We start from the raw sequence: 14,068 nt of genomic DNA, 5'->3' as shown, positions 1-14,068 counted from the left end.
CTCCAGGGGGGCCCTACAGCCTCCCTGTCATATTATCATATCCTCCACAAAATCCAGCTCCAATCTGCCCTAGGGCCCCATAGCCATGCTCCAGTACTGGGCTTCTACTTTGTCTTCCACAGCCCAGGATGGGGAAGTGTCTGTGCTGTGTGCGGGCAACATGGAATGGTAACCGAGCTCAGCGAGGCAAGAGGAGGAGAGTGCCGTCCTGTAGCCACGATGGGACTGATGTCAGTGGTGAGGTATGACACTGCTCAGTGTCTCCTAGTTACCAGCTGGGATTCTCTGTACCCCCCCATTCAGGGATGTCTACTTACCCCACTTCCCTGACAACTGGGGAAAAGACACAAACCTCCAGAAGTTGACCTTCTCCCAACACCTGCCAGCACTGAAAGAGACAAATCCTTTAACAGCTCCTCAGGGGGCCCCTGAAGGGCTGCAGGCTCCACATTTTGATTCACATGGCTTTGCCCTCCCAGACCTAAGTTGCCCCCCCAAAGCCCCCTGACCACCCCCTCCATCGTGTATGCTATGCCCACTGCTGAGCTTCTTTCCCATTACAGCACTATACTGTCCCTCCTCCACAGGGCTGAAATCACATTCCTTTACAAAACAGCCAGTTAGCCATGATCTGCTCAGGGTGTATCAGCCTCCTGCAACTACACTACCATTCCGACCAGAGAATTTCACAGGTCAGAAGGCCAACATAAAAGCCAGATACACCCTGTGAAGACTGACAGACTGTGTGTAAAGGAATGTGATTCCAGCTCTGTGTATTGTGGGTGAGGGGGGGGGGGGGGGGGCTGTATACAGTGTTGGGATGTAAAAGGAGCTCTGCCAAGTGACCTGCCAGGGGTCCCTGTCCTCCGATTTTCCAGCGGTAATCCCTGTCCTCTGATGTAAAGAGGAACTCTGGGAACTCAAAACTCTTAATCCACTTCGCGTGCGGTGGATGTATCTGCATGCATGTTGGAAGTAGTGGGGGGGGGCCAGGTCAACTTTTGCATCGGGGCCCATACGCCTCTGGGTCATACCTTTTTTTTTTTTTTTTACTTACATAGGTTATTCAGATTTCACATGTTGGTAGAGTAACTCTTCCAGTCTCTAGTAACCCATCTTCTTTTTCATTGCAGGTAAATAATTTATTCCAAGCAGAAGCAAGGCGCCATCATTGAGTTCTTGATGAAGAAGGGGGTGCAGGCTGTCCAACACCAAAGAAGGCTACAGAATGCTTATGGTGATGACACCATTAACAAGAGCCACCAGTGACAAGACATTGCTCTTATCATTGGTGTCATCTCTGTAAACATTCTGTAGCCTTCTGTGGATGTCAGACAGCCTAAACCCCTTCTTCATCAAGAACTCGATGACAGCAAATTGCTTCTGCTTGGAATCTATTATTTACCTGCAATGAAAAAAGAAGAAGAGTTACTTTACCAACATATGAAATTTAAGCAACCTAAATAAGTTCATTAAAAAAGTTATGCCCACTTTTGCGTACTTTTGGTACAGCCCACATATATGGGGGCTTCTTTACCTGCCAAAGGATTTGTATTTTTGTCAACCCAGTTCTGAGATTTACACAGCACATTCCTGTCTGTCAGGAAAGAAAACCTGATTTTCCTCTGCTGTGGTTAATCAAACTTACAGGTCTGTCCACTCAGAAGGCAGCGGCGATCTGACCAGAAGTGGGAGTGGGTACCTGTCATAACCAGGTACCCGCTTCCCCCTCTCCCCCAAAAAGTGCCAAATGTGGCAGAAGAAGGGGCGAGGATGCAAACAAGCGGAACTTAGTCTTTTGGGTAAAGTTCCACTTTAAAAATGTAATAGCAAACAGTGGTGCGATTTGTCATGCAATTTGACTTTTCCAAATTGCATGACAAGTCGCACCCCATTGCTGTTCATATCTCCACGATTATAAAAATGTTTCCTGCACTACTTTTTCATTGCGCCTTGCAAAAAGACTTCTGTTAAATCAAGTCGTAAGACGTAATGAAATCAGCTGTGCAAATCGCACTGATGCGCAGCTTTGAAATTGCACTGAAGTAGCAAGATTTCAAAGCCGCACCAGTGCGAACCAAGGCTAATTTGTTTTATATCTGCCTGGATTTCAACGTTAAGGCTCCATGCACACTGAAGCTGATAAACTGCAGTTTATTGGGGTTTGGGCGTTTTTTGTAAAAGCCCATAAACTCCACTCTATGTTAGCCTATGTGTCCATGCACACATGGACGTTTTTCAGCTTTAATGAGCAGTGGAGTTTATGGGCTTTTTTCTGAACGCCAGAAATTCGCGTTCAAAGTGCCGTTTTTCAGCGCCAAAAAACGACAAACGCTGATAAACGCTCATAAACGCTTGTAAACGTTCATAAACGCTCGTTCATTAGTGTTCGGCATTCTATTTTTCAATGCATTGTGGGATTTTTGGAGTGTCCTCTGTGTATTTTTATAAAAAACGCCCATTAACGCTAACGCTGTAAAACGCTCATAAACGCTCATAAACGCTAGTATAAAACGCTGTTAAAAGCAGGTTTTTCAACCAGCGTTTTCTGCCAGCAATCTGGCGTCCAGAAATAGCTTTTTTTAACTTCAGTGTGCATGGAGCCTCAGTGAAACAATTGCTATCAGTTGTGATAAAAAGTACACAGTGGGGGATTTATTAAAACCGGAGTGTGCAAAATCTGCTGCAGCTGTGCATAGAAACCAAACAGCTTCCAGGTTTTATTGTCAAAGTTTAATTGAACAAACTAAAGTTACTAGCTGATTGGCTACCATGCATAGCAGCACCAGATTCTGAGTTCTCCAGTTTTAGTAACTCTCCCCCTGTGTGTGCGATTCATTTCTCATCACACTTTTAATTTTCTTTTTGTCTTTTTTCCCCTTGCCGACCAGAGAACAATGACATACGTTGGCACAATGGCACGGCTGGGCAAATGGGCGTACAGGTATGTCCCCTTTAAGAAGCGGAATTGTGCCGCCGCGTGCTCCGTGACTGCAGGTCCCGGGAACTCAATGTCCCCCGGGTGCCCGCGATCGTGTCGAACGGAGCGGAAGAATGGGGAGGTGTCTTTGTAAACAAGGCATTTCCCTGTTCTGCCTTGTGACATGACAGAGATCTACTGCTCCCTGTCATCAGGAGCAATGATCTCTGTCATGTGGGTGGTAGCCCACCCCCCCTCCCCCCACAGTTAGAATCACTCCCTAGGACACACTTAACCCCTTGATCGCCCCTTAGTGTTTAATCCCTTCCTTGCCAGTGTCATTTACACAGTAATCAGGGCATTTTTATAGCATTGATCGCTGTATAAATGACAATGGTCCCAAAATAGTGTCAAAAGTGTTTGATGTGTCCACCATAATGTCGCAGTCACACAAAAAATTACAGATTGCCACCATCATGGCAGTTAAAGTTTAAGAGGCCAAGATGGCAGCTTCTGTGGCTGAAAACAATAGTAGGGTTTACTTCCAATTTAAATTGTTGGCTGGAATTCAGCTATATTAAGATCAGTGTCCATACAGTTGAGTAGCAGACCACTACATTACATTATGTTAGCCCTACCTGAGTGTAGTGTCCGACCTCTGCTCCATTTACTGATCCAACTCCAAAACTAAAGTCCTCGACTTCACTGAACCAGCTGTCAGTCACAACGTCCCAGGGTAGTTTGTATGGTGCCAGAAATATATTTTCACCACACCTCATATCTGATAACAGACAATGAAATAGAAGTTAATTAAACAACTCAAAATATCATCTTCTTGGGTTGGGTGGGGTTCTTGAGATCCATTGACTTCTAACAGCAACAATTCTGGTGAGAAGGTTTTGAAGAAAGTTTGTACTCAAGAAGTATGGAGAGGCACCCTATTTTGAAAAATATCACTTACTGTATCTCACAAAAGTGAGTACACCCCTTACATTTTTTGTAAATATGTTATTATATCTTTTCATGTGACAACATTGAAGAAATTACACTTTGATACAATGTAAAGTAGTGAGTGTACAGCTTGTATAAGTGTGAATTTGCTGACCCCTCAAAATAATTCAACACACAAAAGTGAGTACACCCCTAACTGAAAATTTTCAAATTGGGCCCAAAGTGTCAATATTTTGTGTGGGCACCAATATTTTCCAGCACTGCCTTAACCCTCTTGGGCATGAAGTTCACCAGAGCTTCACAGGTTGCCACTGGAGTCCTCTTCCATGCCTCCATGATGACATCACGGAGATGGTGGATGTTAGAGACCTTGTGCTCCTCCACCTTCCATTTGAGGATGCCCCACAGATGCTCAATAGGGTTTAGGTCTGGAGACATGCTTGGCCAGTCCATTACCTTTACCCTCAGCTTCTTTAGCAAAGCAGTGGTCGTCTTGAAGGTGTGTTTGGGGTCATTATCATGCTGGGCCTAATTAGCCAATTAGCCAGTTCTTTGGCTTTAACCTATTTGGCAGCAGGGCCAGTACAACTGGCCCTGCTGTACCGGGCCTGACCAGCAGGGGGGCCCGGGCAACCTGAACTGCAAAATTTTATGTATAAAAAAAAAAAGTTCCTCCTCCACCGATCAGTGCCCTACAACCTCCCCCCCCCCCCCCCCAGTGGCGTACTAAGTGGGGGGGTGGTGTCAGGCAAGCGCCCCCCTCCGCAACTGAAGAGGAGACAGCGCCGTGCCTCGGATTCGCAGCCCACACAGAGAGAGCCAGAGGCACTGGCAGTGGGCGGCATTGCAGGGGGGAGGTGCGAGCAGCACCTGAGTGGAGTGACATCTGGCGGCTCAGTGATCCTGGACCCGGGACAATAATCCCCTTGTCTCTGTGGTCGCGTCGCGCGGCCGTTCTGATCAGTCTCGGCAGTGGCTGTCACTCACAGCCTAGCAGAGTGCCTGCACAGCACTGTGTAGACATAAAGGAGGAGGGGGAGGCGGCTTCACTCTGCTCGGCTGTGAGTGACAGCCACTGCTGAGATTGATCAGAACGGCGCAAAGTGAGTCATGCAACCACAGAGAGAAGGGGATTATTGCGCCGGGTCCCGGATCACTGAGCCGGCAGATGTCACTCCACTCGGGTGCTGCTCACACCTCCTCCCTGCAATGCCGCTGCCTTGGGATCGAGGTACATTATGGGTCCTTAGGGGAGTCTGTGCACTGTAGGGGGGTTCTTTACTGTGGGGGGTCTGTGCACTGTAGGGGGGTTCTTTACTGTGGGGGGTCTGTGCACTGTAGGGGGGTTCTTTACTGTGGGGGGGTCTGCACTGTGGGGGGTCCTGCACTGTAGGGGGGGTCCTGCACTGTAGGGGGGTCCTGCACTGTAGAAGGGGTCCTGCACTGTAGGGGGGTCCTGCACTGTAGGGGGGTCTTGCACTGTAGAAGGGGTCCTGCACTGTAGGGGGATCTGCACTGTAGGGGGAGGGGTCTGTACTGTAGGGGAAGATTCGGCACTGTAGGGGGGTCTGTACTGTAGGTGAGGATTCTGCACTGTAGGGGAGTCTGTACTGTAGGGGGTCTGCGCTGTAGGGTGGAGGGGCCTGTACTGTAGGAGGGTCTGCACTGTAGATGGGGGTCTGTATGGTAAGGAGAGGGGTCTGCACTGTAGGGGGTCTGTGTAACATGCAGGAGGTCCAGAGCTGTGAGGAACTGTGTAATGTAAAGGGGTGCAGAGGTGCAGGGTACTGTGTAATGTAAAGGGGTCCAGAGGTACAAGGGTTGTGTAATGTAAAGGGGTCCAGAGGTTCAGGGTGCTGTGTAATGTAAAGGGGTCCAGAGGTACAAGGGCTGTGTAATGTAAAGGGGTCAGGAGGTTCAGGGTGCTGTGTAATGTAAAGGGGTCAGGAGGTTCAGGGTGCTGTGTAATGTAAAGGGGTCCAGAGGTGCAGGTTGCTGTGTAATGTAAAGGGGTCCAGAGGTGCAGGGTGCTGTGTAATGTAAAGAGGTCCTTAGGCGCAAGGTCCTGTGTAATGTAAAGGGGTCCAGAGGTGCAGAGCGCTGTGTAATGTAAAGGGGTCCAGAGGTGCAGGGTGCTGTGTAATGTAAAGGGGTCCAGAGGTGCAGGGTGCTGTGTAATTTAAAGGGGTCCAGAGGTGCAGTTGTGGAGAGGGGGGTACACAGTATTGACAAAAAGATATTGAAGGATGCAGAGGTTTGCAGGGGACACAGTGGGTGTTTTCACATTTTATAGTGGGGGAGTGCCAGATATAGGATCTGCCCCGGGTGCCAAATCTTCTGGACAATTACAGGTGACAAGGTGAGGTGTATGCTTGCTTGGGGGGGGGGATGAAGTTCAACATCTGCAAATGCAATACATACCCTGCCAATACCCTGCCAATACCCAATACTCTGCAATACATACCCTGGCAATACCCTGCCAATACTCTGCAATACATACCCTGCCAATTCTCTGCAATACTTACCCTGCCAATACTCTGCAATACATACCCCACCAATACTCTGCAATAAATACCCTGCCAATACTAACCCTGCCAATACCCTGCCAATCCTCTGCAATACTTACCCTGCCAATACCCTGCCAATACTCTGCAATACATACCCTGCCAATACTCTGCAATACATACCCCGCCAAAACTCTGCAATACTTACTCTGCAATACTTACCCTGCCAATACTCTGCAATACTTACCCTGCCAATACCCTGCCAATACTCTGCAATACTTACCCTGTCAATACCCTGCCAATACTCTGCAATACTTACCCTGCCAATACCCTACCAATACTCTGCAATACTTACCCTGCCAATACCCTGCCAATACTCTGCAATACTTACCCTGCCAATACAATGCAATACTTACCCTGCCAATACTCTGCAATACTTACCCCGCCAATACTCTGCAATACATACCCCGCCAATTGTTTCAAGGCGGGGTCTGGGGAGGGGCAATGGGTGGGGCCAGGGGTGGGGCTGAAGGAGGGACCAGGGGCGGGGTCAGGGTGGAGCTGAAGGGGGCCCCATCAGGTAGTCTGTATGGGGCCCTATGATTTCTATCAGTGGCCCTGTTTGGCGGTCACTTTCATACCTCCCAACTTTCTGACATGGGAATGAGGTACACCTATCAGCAAAAGTATGCAGGCATAGGACACACCCTTTGCCACACCCCCTTAAATTAGAATTGTACAAAAAAAATAAGATTGGTTAAACCCACAAGTGCTTTTTTACCACTACTATTCCTTTATATTGCCTTTTGGAATCTACAAATGCAGCAATTTAGAAATCAGATGAAAGGTTTAGCGCTGGGAAACACTTTTTGATAGATACAAATGGCATTTTATATACATCTTTATAGATCAGTCCAAAATGAGTGAAAAATGAGGAGGAATGAGGGACAGAGGGACATTGCTCCAAATCACGGACAGTCCCTCGAAATCAGGGACATTTGGGAGGTATGCACTTTTAAGAGCTTGGCCACAAATCCAAAGCAATTCAGGGCTTAGATCAGTGTTTGTCAACTCCAGTCCTCAAGGCGCCAACAGGTCATGTTTTCAGGATTTCCGTTAGATGAAATGGCTGTGGTAATTACTAAAGCAGTGAAACTGATCAAATCACCTGTACAAATCAATGGAAATCTTGAAAACATGACCTGTTGGGGTGCCTTGAGGACTGGAGTTGAGAAACACTGGCTTAGATTGACACCCCTTAGTTACTATAGAGTTAACAAATAAAAAACATTGGATTGTAGTCATGGGAAATTGGTAATAAACATATACATGGAAAACTGAACATCTAGAACAGACTAGTGGATTTGTCCATTAATCTTAGTGTGCCGTTACAAATGTTGTGAGAATTTATATGGTTAATTTTCCTAAGCTAGTGTTTTTTTGACCTCCATATAGATGGTTATTATACTGCCATCTTGTGGTTTATATGGTCATTGCACCATATTTTTCTGTGTTCCTTTCTGTGTTCCGCCAACTTTATGATGTATTCTTCCTTTGTGTGTTCCTGCTTCATTACAGGGACGTGTGGTGAGGTTAGTGGTTGGTGAGGCACTGGCTAGTATCTGAGCCAGATACAGACAGGTTACATACGCCGCGATCGTTAGAGCATGAGCAATAATTCTAGAACTAGACCTCCTCTGTAACTCTAAACATGTAACCTAAAAAACAAATTTGTCACCTATGGAGATTTATAAGTACTGTGTGTGCAATTTTAAAGTGTGACATGTTACATATCTAGTTATTCGGCATAACATCATCGCTCACATTATACAAAAAAATCGGGCTAACGTTAGTGGTTTTTAATTTTTTTTTTAATTCGTGAAACCGTTTCTTTCTGAAAAACAAATACCGTGTAACATAAAAAGTTGCAACAACCACCATTTTATTCCCTAGGGTGTCTGCTAAAAAAATATATATGATGTTTTGGGGTTTTGAGTAATTTTCTGGCAAAAAACAAATGTTTTTTACATGTAGAGAGAAGTGTAGAATTGGCCTGGGTGGCAAGGGGTTAATTACCATAAGTAGGTTGTATACAAGTAATTCATATTTTAATATAATATATATATATATATATATATATATATATATATATATATATATACATATATATATATATATATATATATATAATATTCTGTATAATATTAATTGTTATTAAGGTAATTTACTATATTTTCAAAATCTGTAAGCAAGCAGGTGGCTTAACGGACAAATTACTGAAGTTTGAAGTTATAACTTCCAACCAGTAATTTCACAGTAAATAGATAAATAATACATTATTATGTTATAACATGTAACATAAAAATATATAATTTAGGTTGAATATAACAGTACCTTTTCAACAGAATCAGTTTCTCCCTCTTAACTGTGTGAGAAAAACATGGGATTGTGGGTAAATCTCATACCCATAAGCACATGTTTTTTCCTTGTAGTTAAGAGGGCTGGGCTGGAAAGGAGCATTTGTCTTTTAGACACACGCCCCTTCTATGACTCTGCAGTGAGAGGTGTGCCTCCACTGCAACATTTTTATTGGACAGCTTGGGCCAATGGTACTGTACCATTGGTCCAAGGCTCCAAGCTGTCCATTGAGCTCAGTGCCTCTGACAAGAAGTGAGGAGAGGCACTGTGATCTCATCCTCTCAGTCTGCTGCAAACAGAGTGTGCCAGCTTGTATTTAAACTGCCCGCTCTGTATGTAGCTTCTGACAGGAGCCTTGTATCTTTGGAACCATAGGTCGTAGGAGCCTCAAATTTAACAGTGGTGGGTTATGCCTTAGGCTACATACCCCCCAAATTTGGGGTCTCTCTGACCTCAGGGCGCCGAGCTACAACCATCAAAGCTCTTTTTTTTTAATGTCCCCTGACTGCACATCCCTGCTTCATTTTGCATATGGGATAAGAGATGGCCACTTGTCTAGGCCTAACATTCAAGGGGGTTTATGTACTAAAGGCAAATCCACTTTGCACTACAAATGCACTTGGGAGTGCAGTCGCTGTAGATCTAAGGAGGGCATACAAGTAAAATAAAAAACACCATTTTAGCTTGCGCATGATTGGATGATAAAATCAGCAGAGCTTCCTCTCATTTCAGATCTTCCCCTCAGGTCTACAGCGACTGCACTTCCTAGTGCACTTCCAAGTGCACATGCAGTGCACTTGGAGTGCAAAGTGGATTTGCCTTTAGTAAATCAACCCCAATGTGCTGACATCTGGGAACACATTACTATGTTTTGACTTGAAAATACTGTCTTTTTCATTCATCTGCTACATCTTGTTGTCTGCTATACTTTGTGCTGCTTTCAATAAAGATCCATGCTGATGAAAATGGTGTTTGGTGAGTTCAGCTATCTGATAAAGATTTTCCATAGTGAGTATATCTGCTTATACAGGCCAAGCACAGAGGTCCCAGCAAGGAATAAGTCACTACTACAACAGTTGGAGTCAGAATACTTTGCCTTTTGCTTCACCTCCCAATGTCTGGTTGGCTGGATTCTAAAGTAGAACTATAGATAAAGCTTTTTTCTTTATTTTGGATAGAGGAAGGGGGGGTTATAATCCCTGTTTATTTTTGCCATCTGTGTCCCATTGGGGAAATCTCCCTTCACTTCGTGTCCCATAGCCAAACAGGAAGCTGGAGGAAATTCCTGCAAATAAAGGAAATTCCGTGGGTTCGGCCAGGGCACCAGAACTAGTGTTCCCATTGGAAGATTTCAACTCTATTACTTTTTTGGGGACAACCTAAAATTTTGAAATTCTTTTATTTCCACTTTCAATGACAATAATGGTAAACAGGACAAAAAGAGAAGGGGAATCTCCCAAACGGGGGCACAGACAGCAATAAAAACCATCAGGTCTTCTAATCCATCACCCCTCTATCCAAAGCTAAAAAAAGTTTTGTCTTTAGTTATACTTTACATGGGCACAGCAGCCCCATTTGTTGAAAATCCACATATTTCAACAAATTACAAATAAGCAACATACCTTAAGTAACAAATAAAACAATGCCTATACAACAGTTGGCCCACTCTCCTGTAGGTGGTCTTTTGAGGATGTCAGTTTACAACAACCAACAGGAGCTCTCCCCTGCTTGAAGGTTTATAGCATGTAATCTCCGTTAGCCTAGGGCACCACTATAGGGATCCCCTAACCCCTCTGTGATGGGATCGACATTTTTGCAACTAGTCATTGCAATCCTCATTTCCCCGTACAGCCAGCTGCCATGGAAAATCACCCCTCTTTTACCCTGTATATAGGAAGGCAGGGGGTTACAACTACTTCTTGCCTCCACAGTCACACATCTCAAGATGAATGGCCCTACCAACCTACCCAGACCACATTTCATCTCCAATCTCAACCTGACCTACATCAGCAAATTGTTGAGTCTTTTCCTTGCACAACACATCTCTTTTTTAGATTTTTTTCTTTTTATTTAAGTTTCCTTTGATTTTATTTTCCTTTTGAAACCATAGCACATGATTACATATTTAGAAAATACAATATAAAAAGTGCATTGTAAACAAAAATTGGTACAAATTATATGGTACTTCCAAAAAATGTTACCTCCAATATCTTCATTAGGCTAGGAGCACCAATTTCCCCTAACCCCCCTGCTATGGGATCTACATTTTTATAACTAGCCACTGCAACCCCCATCATCCCAGCCAGATACTATGGAACATTCCTTTGTTTACCCTGTAAATAAGAAAGGAGGGGGTTACAACTATTCCCAGTCTCTACACCATGGGTCTTCAAACTATGGCCCTCCAGTTGTTCAGGAACTACAATTCCCATCATGCCTAGTCATGTCTGTGAATTTCAGAGTTTTACAATGCCTCATGGGATGTGTAGTTTTGCAACAGCTGGAGGTCCGTAGTTTGAGGATCCCTGCTCTACACATTGCAAAATTAAGGGAGAAGTACGGGTTTATGAAAAAATAAACCTACATACCCCCTTCAATGCAAAAGCTGTCACATGTGGGCTCTGGGACTGAGAAGTGAGCAATCGCATGACCACTGATTGCCCCGATCTTGGCTTGCTGGGAGCAGAGACTGTCCGTCACTGGTCTTGGCTCTCTTCCTCAAGCTCTCACTGGAGCTCTGGGCTGGGGAGGGTGTAGGTGCAGCTGGCTCCGGCTTTACACCATGAGAGGCCAGCTGTGAAATAAGCAGCTGGGTGGATCCTGGCAATGTTGTCAGGGATCCTTCCCTAGCCTGGAGCAGCTCCACCCCGTCAGGTGCTAGCGGACAATAGCCCACTATCAGTTGACTCTGGGTTACAGGAGAGCAAAGTTGTCTTGAGATGGTGTTTGTTGTCTTTATGGTGACCCTGTAGGACCAGAACAAGTTGCAGATCATGGGATATCATGCAATGAGGTACAGGGGAACACTGTTATTTCAGTGAAAGAGTATAGTGAAACGTTTAGTAGTAATGTAAATAACATCTGAGGTCTAAAAAATAGAAAGGGAGGGTGGGATTATGGGATAGGAAAGAAAGAGGAGGGAGGAGGTTGGGGTGTATCAAACTGGCCATTTGTTTAGAAAGTTTGGAGACTCCTGCTGTAGGGTATTCTATGGCAGTGTTTCTCAACTCCAGTCCTCAAGGCACCCCAACAGGTCAGGTTTTCAGGATTTCTCTCAGATGAAACAGCTGTGGTAATTACTAAGGCAGTGAACCTGATCTAATCACCTGTGCAAAATAATGGAAGGTATGAAAACATGATCTGTTGGGGCGCCTTTAGGACTGGAGTTGAGAAACATTGTTCTATGGTATGGACATCATGAATGAGTTTATATACTGTAGGTGCATTTTTAGACGTTACTTTTTGTTGCCACATTACACCATCTTAACCCTTCAGTGCCTATACATTCATTGTCCTATTTACGCCCCCCCCCGGAAGCAGAGCTTCACCTGCATCTAGGCCTTACTGCAGCTTTACTGAAGTTATGCAGTTTAAAACAGTCCACAATTAGTAATCTAGCAGCAAATCTATAGTCAAATAGACATCCAAGTGAACCTTCAGTTTAAATAAGCTAAACTGACCACAGCCACGGAATAGAAATGCATGTCCCCTGCCAACATGCTGCAGGACAGGACCCTTGCTCTTTGTGTGGAAGCAGTGGTCTCTCTGCAGAGGTCCATGGTGGGGACTGGTATTACACAAGATGCAGCTCATAATTTTAGTAATATCTGTCTGTCTATAGATAGCATAAATCTAGAGGGGCATTTTAAATGTCAAGCTACTTTTATGGTTATAAGGGTGACCTGTACTATGCGTGTATACATGCAAATGTTCATATGAGCATAATGTTATAAGGCATTTTATATAAAATATAAATTTGCTTACTTGGTATTTTCCTAGGGGTAGGACTGTGTCCTTGTATGCATTTCTGGGCCCAAGTGAGTGCACTTTTTGCAGCATCATCATTCCATGTCTAAAAAGGCAGATGTTAATTTGCAATATTTGTAATAATTAATACTTAAATTACCATCACCAGTAGTTCTTTAGTAAGGGATTCTTTACAGTAACAGCAGATAATGCAAACTTTTAGTCTGAATGGGAAAAACATGTGATCTCATTTAAAGGGGAAGCATATTTTAAAGAAATGTAAAATCTTTGATATTACAGTTAGTGATATTACAGTGCACTAAAATCAATGAAGTGGTCAAAAAATTACATGTACCAAAAACGACACTGTATCAATACCTTACATGGATTCATATAGATCCATCATACAGCAATATCCATATAAGGTGCTCTCATGCATATATGTGCAAAAACAATTCATTAAAAAAGTCCCCAACGTGCGTTTGTTTGGGGGTCAGTATTAATATTAATCTTATTCATATTAGCACTTGAGTATTTTTGTATTAAATATTTTAAAGAAAGCCAACCTGAGATGGACACTCACCTTCCCATTTAGTAGATGGACACTCACCTTCCCATTTAGTAGATGGACACTCACCTTCCCATTTAGTAGATGGACACTCACCTTCCCATTTAGTAGATGGACACTCACCTTTCCATTTAGTAGATGGACACTCACCTTCCCATTTGGCAGATGCCATAGGAATGATAATGCAAATGGGCATTAAAGTGACACTAAGCAATATCCTTAGTCTTTATAAATCATCCATACAGATGCACTACTTAGTGACCCTTTAATAAATTTTTCATAAAACCATTTCACTTTAGGAATTGGGGAAGTATTTACCGTATACAATACTATTAGCATGCTGGAAAATGTTACAATGAATTGCTTTTACTTTTACAGACCTTCTGCAAACTGAGAAAAGACCTAATGCAGAGATAACTTTTGAAAATCAGTACTGGGATTTATAACTGCAGCGCATGTTTTCCTTAGTTTGATATTAGCCATGATCATTTTTGAATAGTAGTACAACATGCATAGCAGAAAAGAAGAAAAAAGAGTTCTTCTAAGTGCAGACCGTAGAAAAAAAAATTCTAAGAAAATAGCAAGCCACAAATGGTCACTCCCATTTTGTAGGTGAATAACAGGCTCAATATAGATCAAAGTCGCTCGGATGTCTGGGCTGATCTTCAGCTGTTGAGCTACAAGGGTTCGCAGCCACAGGGATGGAGACACATGGAAGCTGTCAAGGGTGGTTCCAAGATG

General features: G+C 44.0%; 1 protein-coding gene across 1 annotated transcript in view; it reads right to left on the bottom strand.

Moving 5' to 3' along the window:
• Window positions 1-14,068, bottom strand: part of LOC143990296 (serotriflin-like) — a 39,371-nt gene that overhangs the window by 6,544 nt on the left and 18,759 nt on the right. The window contains exons 6-7 of the mRNA XM_077490355.1: window positions 12,778-12,865; window positions 3,559-3,701 (exon numbers count right to left, since the gene is read on the bottom strand). Of these exons, the coding sequence (XP_077346481.1) occupies window positions 3,559-3,701; window positions 12,778-12,865 (231 nt within the window). The remainder of the gene's footprint in view (window positions 1-3,558; window positions 3,702-12,777; window positions 12,866-14,068) is intronic.

This window comes from Lithobates pipiens, unplaced genomic scaffold, assembly GCF_037356315.1.
Source record: "Lithobates pipiens isolate NorthernLeopardFrog02 unplaced genomic scaffold, aLitPip1_a1.2 Scaffold_18, whole genome shotgun sequence".
NCBI lineage: Eukaryota > Metazoa > Chordata > Amphibia > Anura > Ranidae > Lithobates > Lithobates pipiens.
Note: the sequence above shows the minus strand (reverse complement) of the source record. Positions and strands in the feature narration are given on the sequence as shown.